Consider the following 12804-nt stretch of genomic DNA (forward strand, 5'->3'; position numbering starts at 1 on the left):
AAGAAATTCATTCCCTAATTTTCATCGAGTTTATTTTTTAGAAAAGTAAAGACTTTTAACTCACATGACCTGTTGAAAGTTTGATTGAAATGTGTACTGTCAGGTGTGTAGAGACAATAAGTAACTGCAGCTGGACACAGAAAAATACTCATATATTTGAATGGAGAGTGTGAGTGAAGCTAGCCAAGCTAGGTGCTTGGGTCCTAATAAAGGAAAAACTTAAAAGGAAAAACAGTACAGAGCTACAAATTTTAGTTTTGATTTTATTTTTCTGCAGCACTTTATCACTAAACTGTCACTCTCACTCCATTTTTCCCTTCCCCTCATAGGTCATCCCCACTACTGAATTATACATGTAAGACTCATAATTATTGTAAAATAAATGATAATTAAAGGGGCAAGCAGCGTTGAACGGGCCCTCGCGCACGTCGGGCCATGACGCAATCGAAGGGCTTCTGTCACGGGCATGTAGATGTCTTCACACCCGAACTGTTTTCAGACACAAACAAAACTTCATACAAAGTTTGTATATAATGTACTGTAAGTATATAGACCTTTCCGCTATATCCTATAAAACTGAGCTACATTCAACTGTCACACCCATCCCCCGCCTTACTTCCCTCCTTCTTCCTGTCATATTGAGAGCAGGATTTCAGAGTACTCTTCTTGTGAAATATCTTCATAAATCCCATGACTTTGGCCAGATCTTACATTAAAAATCACAGTTTAGTAGGAATTTTCATCGCGAATCCATTGATACAGGTTTGAAAGTGGTCAGACTTATAATTTAGACATCAGAAGCATCTGTTTGACACAAAGTCCATGCCCAGAGATTGCCTCCCCATTGGTTTACATTGTAAGGTGCAATGTGGCACTGCAACTTTCGGGGCTTATAAAATCTAAACCATTCAAATTATTACAAAGTTTTTAATAACTTTTATTCAGCACAGTGTGATAAGTCATGTATTAAAGTTTGAAGCTGATACCATTAACGCCCTAGGAGGAGATAGCGTTTGTTCAGGGTCCAAAATTGGCACAAAGTCACACTTTGATGGGTGTATTGTGGACATCCTGTTGGATTTAGGTCAGGGGTGTCAGCGTATGATTTGTAGGTCTTGATGAGACGGATAACTGAGTTTTGGTTTGATCTCTCTATGACATTCATGACACTGTATCCTATAACATGCCTTGCTGTTCAGAAGTAGTAAGTAGTAAGAGTAACCAGATGAGCCAGAAATGCAATTTAATATATTTGAACACGTAGACCGGCTAGACCGGCTTTTAGATAGTTTCAGGCTTCATTTGATCACACAAGACTACACTGCTGAGCCCAAATCATTAACTGACAGAAGAGCTGGCTGACCTCTCTCTCTTTCACCTTTGATAGTGTTTTTTTTTATATTCAGTCAAGGGCCGTATTTATCATGGCAGCAGTCCAAACTGTAAGCACGATTAAACTCTCTCAAACCTCAAACACCTCAAACTGCTGCCTATATCTTGACCTTGATCAAGATATGACTTGTTATTCAGATGGGTTTAACTCCTGGTTTATTTGGCTTTGTTGGTACTTGCCTTTCTGAGTTTCATCTTGATTATTAGGGCCTGAGCCCCAAAGGGACGAAGACCATCTTGTATCTGTTCTGTTTCTTTCTTTCTTTCTTTCTTTCTTTCTTTCTTTCTTTCTTTCTTTCTTCATTTTCTCGCCACTTCAGACCTAAATTTGACCCCCTAAACATGTTCAAAAACTCACCAAATTTGGCACGCACATCAGGAGAAAAATTCATCTGGTGAAAAATTTGATAAAATGTAAAAATTATCCCCCAAAGTGCCAAAATGTGCTTTATAGCGCCACCTATGTCACTAAAATGGCCGCCACGGCCCGTAGGAATGTCGTAGAAAGATCGAACCACAACTCAATTATTTGTCTCATCAAGACCTACAAATCATACCTTGCTACCCCTGGCCAAACAAATGCTATCTCCTCTGAGGGCGTTAATGGTATCGGCTTAAAACTTAACTACATGACTTATGACACTGCTGATCAAAAGTTGTTAAAAACTTTGTAATAACTCGAACGGTTTAGATATTATAAGCCCTGAAAGTTGCAGTGCCACATCACACCTTACAATGTAAACCAATGGGGAGGCAATCTATGGGCATGGACTTTGTGTCAAACAAAGGCTTCTGATGTCTAAAGTATGAGTCTTACCACTTTCAAACCTGTATCAATGGATTCGCGACGAAATTTCCTACTGAAAAATGTAATTTTTAATTAAAGATTTGGCCAAAGTCATGGGATTTATGAGGAGATTTCACAAGAAGAGTGACATTCTCCTCTCCAACTGAGAGGGGGAGAGAGAGAGTATAGGAGGGGGGGGTGAATGGAGCTCATTGAGTGAGAGTGACAGTTTAGTGATGCAGAAAAATAAAATCAAAACTAAAATTTGTAGCTCTGTACTGCAGTTTTTCCTTTATTAGGGCCCGAGCACCTAGCGGTTCGCTCACACTCTCCATTCAAATATATGAGTATTTTTCTGTGTCCAGCTGCAGTTACTTATTGTCTCTACACACCTGACAGTACACATTTCAATCAAACTTTGACCAGGTCATGTGAGTTAAAAGTCTTTACTTTTCTAAAAATAAACTTGATGAAAATTAGGAAATTAATTTCTTTTACACACAAACTCATCAAGAGTTTTCAATTTACTAATTGAAATTCAAGTGAAAGGGCCCAAAACTTGCATAATTTTGATGACACAGGCGAGAGAAAGACAGACATGTCTCACCCTGCAGAAAATTCTCATCCTCGCACCGTTGAGATTTGATGTTTCACCATGACAGAGGAAGTTGCTGTAACTCTATTGTACATGCTCCAGTCTGCACCAGACTTAACATGTTTGATAAGACTCCCGTCCTCAACATGTCTACATGACAATATTCCATCAGTGCTGTAAACTGGCTGAATAGCGGCCCCTACAAAATTTCAGCAAAGCAGCCCCAGCAGGAGGCAAAATAGTGGACAAAGGAAGTGATGTTTATCTCCTTCTTGCACTGTCTGAAAACAGCCTGGTTCTGAAGACATCGACATGCCCGTGACAGAAGCCCTGTCGTGCGTGGGGGCGCGAGGGCCCGTTCAACGCTGCTTGCAGCTTTAATTATTATATTTATTCTGTAATGTTTATTCTAACATGCCATGTCATGTAGGGCCTGATGTAGCAGAAATAAATCTATGAAATAAATATATTTATTTCATAATGTGCATTTTAATGGGAAGGACATTGAGTTTACTTGCTATGAAATATGCTATTTAATAAGCATTACATTGCCTTGATATGGTATGTATATGCAACCATAACTGGATAACTATAGATATTGCTAATGTTTGATTGTTTTATGACCAACTAATGAAAATTATAATATTCCTATAATTTTTTGTAGATTTGGCTCGTGTCTAATTACTTTGTTTAGGATTATCTTATTCCTTTACTATAATTCCTGCAGTCGCCTACAGGATTTGAATAGGTGTTTCTCTAAGATATATCACATACAGTAGATCACAAAAATGCGTTTTTACTTTATATTAACATCAACTTACTAATGGCTAAGTAGGCTTGCCAGAGCAACATGTCAGAGCAGCTGGAGTGTTTTGTAGTGGGGAACAGTTCAAATGTGATTTCAGTGTTTTAATCAGTGGTTAACAGCTTTTTTTTGTGTTGCAAAATTACTATTATTATTATTATTATTATTATTATTATTATTATTGTTGTTGTTGTTGTTGTTGTTGTTGTTGTTATTATTATTATTATTACTACTACTAATTATAACAATTGCAAAGTATACAGAACGCCACAGTAATACTTACCATTCAAGTGTCTCTCCATCTCTTAACTTGATGCTGCTGTGTTCTGTCAGTGCAGCTCATTTCACACTTACAGTCAGATGTATCTATTAATACTCAGAGGGATGGACTCTCCTGATGTTGTGGAATTCCCCATCTGACAGGTTATCTTCAGTGTACCACACCTGTCTTTAATAATAATACCATTAGATGCAACAATACAGCAGTTGTTGAGCAATATCAATCAATCAATCAATCAATCAATCAATTTTTATTTATATAGCGCCATATCACAACAGAAGTCATCTCAAGGCACTTTTCACATAGAGCAGGTCAAACCACATTCAACAACATCACACTCACAACATTCTCAATGAGGATTTAATAAGGGTTTTGCCTACAATGTGAGATACAATGTGAGAAACTTGACCTGTGACCTCGACCTGTGAGAAACTCTTGTCTGCTGGCAAGCCTCACATCCTTCAAACGTTCTTTTCACTGTGAATAACCTGTTTGAGTCCTTAAATGAACCCTTGGAGGATCAAAGGGGATGGACGTTGTGCGCAGTATTTGTAGTTATCTCTGCACTGTTTGTGCTTCTTCAGGAAAGAATCAGAGCACAATCAAATCAATAATATACAAGATTTCCACAAATTACTGTGTTATTTGTGACACACAAACATGTCTTGTTTAGTTGCTGCCATTAATATTTACCAGTTTAAAGTTTCCATTAATTGTCACTCAATCAATCCAAAATAACAGCACAGCTTTAGTGACATTTTTACAACACCGACCAGATTTTAACCCAGAGGTTATGGTCCATGTTACTATGGTGCATGATATTTTATCATTTAAGCTACACCTATTGCAACAGCATAGCAGTGCAGAGTGATACAGCAGTTTTCAAGAGTGCAGCCTCCTTATTGATTGATCAGGAAATTACCAGATGCCTCTCTCATAAATTAATTTATCTAAATATTTATCTATCTAAATATATCGACTTTATTTGCACAGATGTTGTCAGGGGCTGTGGCCTCTGTGATGAGAAACCAGGGCAGGGGAGAGATCAAATATGCAGGTGAAATGCATGTACAAAGATGACTGGAATCAAGGTTGTGCAAAACATTTAGTTAGCTGGGAGTGGCTGTGCCACTGGACCATTAAAATAAACATTGTTCCCTCAGCCCTGTTGTGGAAAATTACTAATTTGCCTGTACTGTGGAAAGTTACATAATCTCTCCATTTGAGTCACACAGAGAAGTTTATTGATAAGTGCAAACAAGAGTATGTCGACATAATGCGTAGGTGGACACTGGGATGTGTGAGCAGCAACAGTGTTGATGCAGGGATGCAATAATCATCATATCAGCAGCAGGTAAGGCAGAGCAAACCAGAACATGACCGTTTGAATAGGCTGCCTTTTTGCAAAGGTTGTGTTGGATATGAGTTGCCACAGGGCTCTGAGTGACTCCACACCCTCCACCATGTGCTATGTGTCAGTTAAGTTGCAGTTATCTGTTTGAATTTAAGAAAATGCACAATTTAAGCAACAATGAATGAACAATGAACAGCATCTCTTAGGACTGATGCACCTGCACATGTTCAACTGCTGTTCACACAGACCTCTTCTCCACTTCAGCCTATAAAGTTCTCATTTGAATATATATTTATTTATAATAATAATAATAATGATTTTATTTGTATAGCACTTTTCAAGCTAGGAACACAAGTGCTTTCCATTGCATAGATACAACATAAAAGACAATCACTAATATAAAAAAGAAAAACTAAAAAATATATAATATATACTACCATTGACTTAATTGTTATTACTATTTACTTTGATTTATTTGAAATTCTGCACAAAAATATATGTTAGTTGAAAGTATATAAAGTACATATAATGTTATATAATTTTATAAATTATGTTTTTCTTTTGGTTTTGTATATTTATTACCAGATTTTATTATATTATACTTTTCATGCTTGATATACTGTATAGTGGTGTGTTGGCATACCATGTGATTTGGGCTGAATGCTTGGTATGGCATGCAGATAAAAACTGGTGGTGCTAGATTAATGTCAGTGCATCATCAAAGTAATCAGGATTAATCCTCTGGGAACCTAAATGTCAGTACAAAATTTCATGGCAATCCATTCCACTCCACTTGTTGCTGCGATATTTCAGTCTGGACCAAACTGGTGGACTGACAGACTAACATTAACCATCCCAAGACCTACACAGGCTAAAACACAGGATCTGCCTCCAGGTGCTTATCATTTAACTTTTCTTTTTTTTTTTTAACTTTTAACTGGTGCATAGTGAATCTGGGTCTTTGCTGGCAGTCTACCTGAATTGGCTGACAAGGCTTCACTCATGTACACCGTATACAGAATTTTCAGCTTTATCATTAAAAACATTGAAGAGGTGGAATATACATGTAAATTAAAGGCATAACCCCTGATTCAAATGATGGTGTAACAGTAATAATAATAAGGCAGATTTTGCTCTACATTTGGCTTTCTTAAACTCTCACCTTTACCACCTTTATTTAGGAGAATAAAATAATTAAAGAATGATAAAGTCCACATAGTAAGACTTACCCAGTCTGACATGTACAGTATGCCACATGGAACACTATAGTACCTCCTGCCCTGCGAGGTAAATACTTCTACTGACCCACAAGCATCCTAAATTCTGCCCGTCACTTTCCGAGGCCTCCAAGAAATCTGATGTTACCAGATAAGATAAGAGATAAGGTATTGGTGTCTCTTAACACTAGAGACAAAGTCGGAAAGATAGTCATTTGTAACATTATTAATTGGAGCTCTGGCAGTTCACACAAAAATGTGAAATGCATTTAACCTTTGTTTTAGTTATGTTGCTGTACTTGTCACTGCTAATCAATTCATATTTTAATCCTACAAGATATAACTGTGTACCTTTTAAAATAGCTCTAAAGCTTTTCACAATTACTACAGGTAGGTGCACAAGAAAAGACTTTATATGTGCCTCAACCTTCTCTGCAGCTGAGGAAATTCTGAAACGAGCCACAAGGCATGATTAGAAAATATTAATTTAAGGGTTGCAATCTTGTCTACTAGAAATGTAAGTATGTTTGGAGAGAAACGTAATGCCAACTTATTTACATTTTTGGCAACATAATGAAGAATAAGTTTTTATGCCAGGACAAAAAATATTGCTAACAACATGTTTCATTTCAGTCAGGACACTCACGTCAAGGTTTTGAAAATGTGAACAAGCCTGACATAGTTTGTGCTCACAAACCACCCTGGAAGCGCCTGAGATACATAGGATTACACAGTGGATCAATGTTGTTGTATGCAGACTGAAGGAGTGCTAAATGTTAATATGGACCATTGAGAGAAATAGGCTGTGGTCTTGTGTGATTTGAGGGTGTATGGAACATGTGATTATAAAATGTACATGCCTGAACTACCGCGAGGCTCCGTTCTGTTTCTCTACCATATCTGCTCTTGCATCAAAATATCTGCTCATAGGACTAAAGCATGATTTAACTTTTTTATGGTTCTGTTTGTGGTCTCGGTTAAATATTGAAGAAGTCAAAAATGTCTTGATGCAAGAGAAAGGATGAGTTTATTTTATGAACAACCTTTCTCTAACCTTAACCTGCTTTTATTATTTTATTATGCTTTTAAAGTGCTTTTATAGCCCAAAGCTAACCACAAACAGGACTCAGTATGTGATTCCCAGTCTGGTGTCATGGTTTTGCTCTCTGTAATGTTTCCATTTCAACATATTTGCCAATTTTTTAAAACTAAACTAAACTTTTATGAAATAGGGCTGTCAGGTGAAATTAGTTGATTCTATCTAAAGTCCGATTGAAATCACATTGAACCACCATCAGTGCTCTTTGTTCGGCTGACTTTAGCTGGCAGACAACCAGTTTTACAGCTTACAGAACAAAGTAAACAAACTGCTGTAGCTACAAGTCATGTACAGACGCGTATCGCTAACAAGAATTTTGAAGACCAACGACCAAACCAGCATCTAGACATAAATGACATTTGCAGGTATGTTTACATTCTGTTTAATGTGCTGCAGCTGAGCAGCTAATCAGCTATCTAGCTAACTGATGTTAGCGGTGCACGTTTAACAAACTGAGCTGAAGGAAACTTTAGCAGGAAAGCTAATGTGGGATGTTGTTCAGAGTCTGTGGCTCCAGTGTTGTGCAGCAGGATGCGTTTGTCAAAAATTATGTGACATATGTATTTTTCCATCCTCAAACTGATACAATCCAACTTTTCAGTTATGCCCTTGTAAATCCCAAATGCATGATCTGTCTGCTGTTTGTATAATTTGTCTGTTACATATTTTGCTACGTGTGTATTTGTCTTTGGCTCTTTATCCTCTTGATATTAATCTCATTAATCCTTCCCCCTGTAGTTGAGTCAGTCTTTAGGCATTGTGCATGAGGCTGTTGATGCATTAAAGCCAAAAGCTTAGAGTGTGACAAACTTAATGGATGATGTTTTAGACCAAACTGGACACAGAGTGTGCTGAGTATATTAAAGGTCGTCCATTAGTAACCCAAACAGTGGAATTAATAGAGGAAAGGAGGAAAGAATGAGTAGATGGATCATTTGGGACGGTTTTATTCTCCTGTCTCTGAATTTCTCTTTCACTTCAACTTCAGAAATTCTGCTGGTATAAAGACAAATTTCATTGCTGATATTGCAAATTCCATTTTCAAAGTAAACTCTGTAAACAAATCAGAGACAGCAGCTGGATTTGGAATCAATCTCATTTTGAAGGGAGCTGAATATCCTGACACCAATTTGAGGTAAGTTACAGAACTTTTATGAGTACAGCACAATAATGGACATTTTGTCATGAATAATATGGAGGTTAGAGAATAAACCATTAGTCTTAAGTCTTCATATACTACATTTTATATTACTTTTAATTGACAGTGGTCAAGCAAAACAAAACTATGTAAGTTAAGACTTCTTGATACAAAAAAGTTGTTTTTTCATCTGTTTTTATTTATCAAGGATTTTGAGGATCTTTAAAAAGTGAAAGTGTACTTATACAATGACTGTTATCAGTGTGATCTTTTGAGGTGAAAATAATTAACTGAAACTATGTAACTAGCTATAAAAAAAACCCTTGAAAACCATAATTGCTAGAGGCAAACAAGGAGAAAGTTCAAATAAAATAAAATAAAAACTTTAAAGCTGCATTTATTTATTTTTGGCCACTAGGGGGCAGTGGAAAAGGATGAAAGCCTTATAAAATAGTTATTGTTAGCAAACAGCTGCCTATTTACAATCCTATCAAATTATAAATAGACAACTGCAACAACATTAGCATTCATATGCAATTGTGTTTACTTTTTAGCTCTGTTTTGGTCTCTACCAACTCTTGAGGAAAATATAACTGGCTGCCTACTGTCTCATTTTATTTTTTTATTTGTATATTTGTGTTTGCATGTAAACTTATATAAAACATAAATGTAACATAAAACACCAGAAACTGAGTAACAATATATTCCATAATGACATGGTTTCCTCCAAATCTCTACTCAACAGGTCACAACACTGTAGCAACAATACAGTCCTGTCCAAAATCAAGCTACCATGACTATCATTGGAGCTGGCTTTGATGACCAGTCCCTCAGCAGTGAAGACAGTTTCAACTACTTCTTCACAGACACAGAGACTGCCAAAGAGACAGTCAAAGGCTCATACTTCCTGCGTGCTCAGTTGCTCCGTGGCCCAGACGCCTCATACCGGTACCTCGATCCTTCCCAGCAGGCCCTGATTAACGTAGGGGGCATCCGTTATGCCATCCCCTGGAGCACCCTGGAGGATTTCCCCCAGAGCCGCCTGAGTTGTCTGAGTTTCTGCTCCACTCTAAAGGAGATAGCAGAGTTTTGCGACGACTACGATGAGATGCGACATGAATTCTTCTTTGACCGTGACCCTTTGGCCTTTCGAGCCATCCTCAACTACCTGGCAAACGGGAAGCTACGGTTGCTGCATGAGGTCTGTAACATGGCCCTACATGCTGAGTTGGTGTACTGGGGCATTGACATAGGACAGATGGAGTTTTGCTGTCGTCACCGCATGATGTGCTCTGTGGAGGAGGTGGCCGAGTACCAGCACAAGGAGGATGAGTGGAGGCAGAAGGCGAGGGCACTGAGGGCAAGGGCACTGAGGGCTCCTGTTGCGGAGGGCGGCCTGTTCCATATGCTGGGGGAAGCAGTGGAAAACCCTCATTCAGGCCTAGCAGGAAAAGTGTTTGCCTGCCTGTCTGTCATCATGGTGGTGGTCACTGTGGTTAGCCTGTGCATCAGCACCATGTCAGACCACCAACAGGAAGAAGCCACAGTGTGTATGAACCAAAGAAATGCTGTGCATGGCTTAGAGAGTCAAATCAAAATACAGAGCACTACCAACCCAGTCCTAAGCACATTACATCATTTGTTAAGAGTATTATAGTCTTAAAATGAAACTCTGAGTCCACCCCACCCAAAACGAAAGAATTACATTAAAGAGACCACAAGTAGCATTTCTACATCATTGTCAAATTACTACTTGGAAGTTTAATTCCTATGCTTGGATGTTAAATTAACACTACAGGTACCATATTCATCTTGGGTTGCCTCTTGAGGGATGATAAATGTGTGACGCAGGTAATGATGGTTTCCCTGGTATTTTAAAAAGTAATTCCCATGTTTTTGCGCGTTTTAGCCCATGATCATTTTCCAAAGCATGACATAAGTGCCCAGGTAGTCAGCTGTCTTTGGCTAACTTCATCACACTTAGCCATTTTCTGGCATTGCAGGATGAAATGAGTGATGGCTCCCAGATGTGTCTAGGATTTGAGGGTGCAGACCTGGGCAGATTTGTTAGCAGCACTTAGACTGGGCCCAGTTTGTGCCTCTCATGTATTAGCATACACTCAGGTCACAGAGGTAACCATCAATTTCTCTAAAACCCAGAAGGTCATATAAAAACACTCACAGTTGTTCTGACGGTATTTCTAGAATCCCCTAAAACTCTTCAAACCATCATCAAACATTGTCTTTGTTGTCTCCACAGGGTGAATGCTCCCAAAAGTGCCGCAACATGTTCGTGGTGGAGTCTGTTTGCGTTGCTTGGTTCTCCTTAGAGTTTCTTGTGCGATTTTTCCACGCACAGAGCAAGCTTGACTTTGCCCGTGACCCTCTCAACATCATTGATGCAGCTGCCATCTTGCCCTACTACATCTCTCTGTTTCTGGAGCTCAGGGATGAGTCTGTGCAGGATATTGTCGCTGGTGCAGGAAAGAGCAGCATTGATAAACTGGGCCTAATCCTTCGAGTGATGAGGGCCTTGCGTATCCTGTACGTGATGAGACTGGCCCGTCACTCTATGGGTCTGCAGACTCTGGGGTTGACCATCCAACGGAGTATGACTGACTTCAGCCTGCTGTTGCTCTTTATGTGTGTCGCTGTGACTCTCTTCTCCCCGCTGGTCCACCTCTCTGAGAGTGAGCTGGCGCCAAATTCTGCCAGATCCCCGCAGTTCAGCTTCAGCAGCATCCCGGCATCATACTGGTGGTCCATCATCTCAGTGACCACGGTTGGGTATGGCGACATGGTGCCGCGCAGCATCCCCGGCCAGCTAGTGGCGCTGGTCAGCATCTTATCAGGGATTCTCATTTTGTCTTTTCCTTCCACATCTATCTTCCACACCTTCTACCGCACCTACATCCAGATCAGGGAGGAGCACAAGAGGCTGTGGAAGGAGAAGAGGGGGGTAGAGCTTGCTGCTGAGGCTGAAGAAAGCATGAAAGAAAGAGAAACCTGTCCTGATAACTGGCCAGAAACTGATGTTTTTGGCAGGTCTCAATGATCCTTATTTCCTCCATGAAAGACATTACAGTGCTGGCTCAGAGCAAGACTCATGAACCTTTTCTTTCTCCAATAGCTTGTAGCTTGTAGTCAGGGTCACAATTCAGATGTCTATGAGTTGTTAACAGATTTTTCCCTCTAAACTTCTCACATGGTTTCATTTCAATAAATGTTCAAATGATCCAAATATTTCACTAAAAATCAAAGTTTAGAGAAAAAGTCCAAGACTGAAAACAGATTTGTGTATCAGAACTTTGCTTTTTCTTCTTTCCTCTCCAATTAATCATCTCACGACCCCTCAGATTTATCTGGTGACCCTTTGGAGGGGCCCGACCCCTTGCAACCACTGGACTAAACTAGCTAACTGTATACAAAGTAGTTGAAACTAGCTCCACCTCCAGCAGCTACAACAGTAACATGCTGCTTACACACTGATGCTTCAGTATTAATAATCTAATGATGTCAGAGGTACCAAACCACTACTTTTACTGCAATACTTTAACTACACGCTGATAATACTTATGTACTTTTACTTAAATAGGATTTTTCCAAGCAGTACTTTTACTTGTAATGGAGTATTTTTACATTGCTGTATTTGTACTTTTACTTAAGTAAAGGATCTGAATATTTCTTCCACCACTGGATGTTAATGAATAACCTCCTCAAAGTAAATCTTGTCAGCTGGGCATTTAAGTGGATAATTTGATTATCAGCACACTACTTTATGCAGATGATGTAACTGTGGTAGTTGAATATGAAAAAGATCTGCATATTATGCTTAATGTAGTGTGGAATGATGCTAGAAGTGGAGACTAGTAGGAAACCAGGACAAAACACAAAAAGTACATTTCAGACAGCTATTTAGTTTCAAGAAGTGTAGTTACTGTTGGTTTGCTGTCATATAAAGACCAGCAAGACTTTATTTTGGAAGAGTATCTGACTTTTAAGTTGGGCATTAGTGTTTAAGTTAATTCAGCCTGTAGAGTCAGACTATGTAAGGATTTGGAATGCAACACTGTCTTGTGTGTGTCCTGTTTCAGATTATAATTCTGGCACTTCTGTGAACATGTATATTCTAACAAT

The 12804-nt window shown here is 38.8% G+C and overlaps 1 protein-coding gene across 1 annotated transcript; it reads left to right on the plus strand.

Annotated features, from left to right (window-relative positions):
• Positions 1-7926: 7926 nt before the first annotated feature.
• Positions 7927-11838, plus strand: LOC121905970 (potassium voltage-gated channel subfamily G member 2-like). The gene is made up of 3 exons (XM_042424586.1): positions 7927-8664; positions 9413-10213; positions 10928-11838. The coding sequence occupies exons 2-3, from the start codon at positions 9461-9463 to the stop codon at positions 11720-11722; spliced, it is 1548 nt and encodes a 515-aa protein (XP_042280520.1). The 5' UTR covers positions 7927-8664; positions 9413-9460; the 3' UTR covers positions 11723-11838.
• Positions 11839-12804: the final 966 nt, after the last annotated feature.

Source organism: Thunnus maccoyii, chromosome 10 (genome assembly GCF_910596095.1).
Source record: "Thunnus maccoyii chromosome 10, fThuMac1.1, whole genome shotgun sequence".
Classification (NCBI taxonomy): domain Eukaryota; kingdom Metazoa; phylum Chordata; class Actinopteri; order Scombriformes; family Scombridae; genus Thunnus; species Thunnus maccoyii.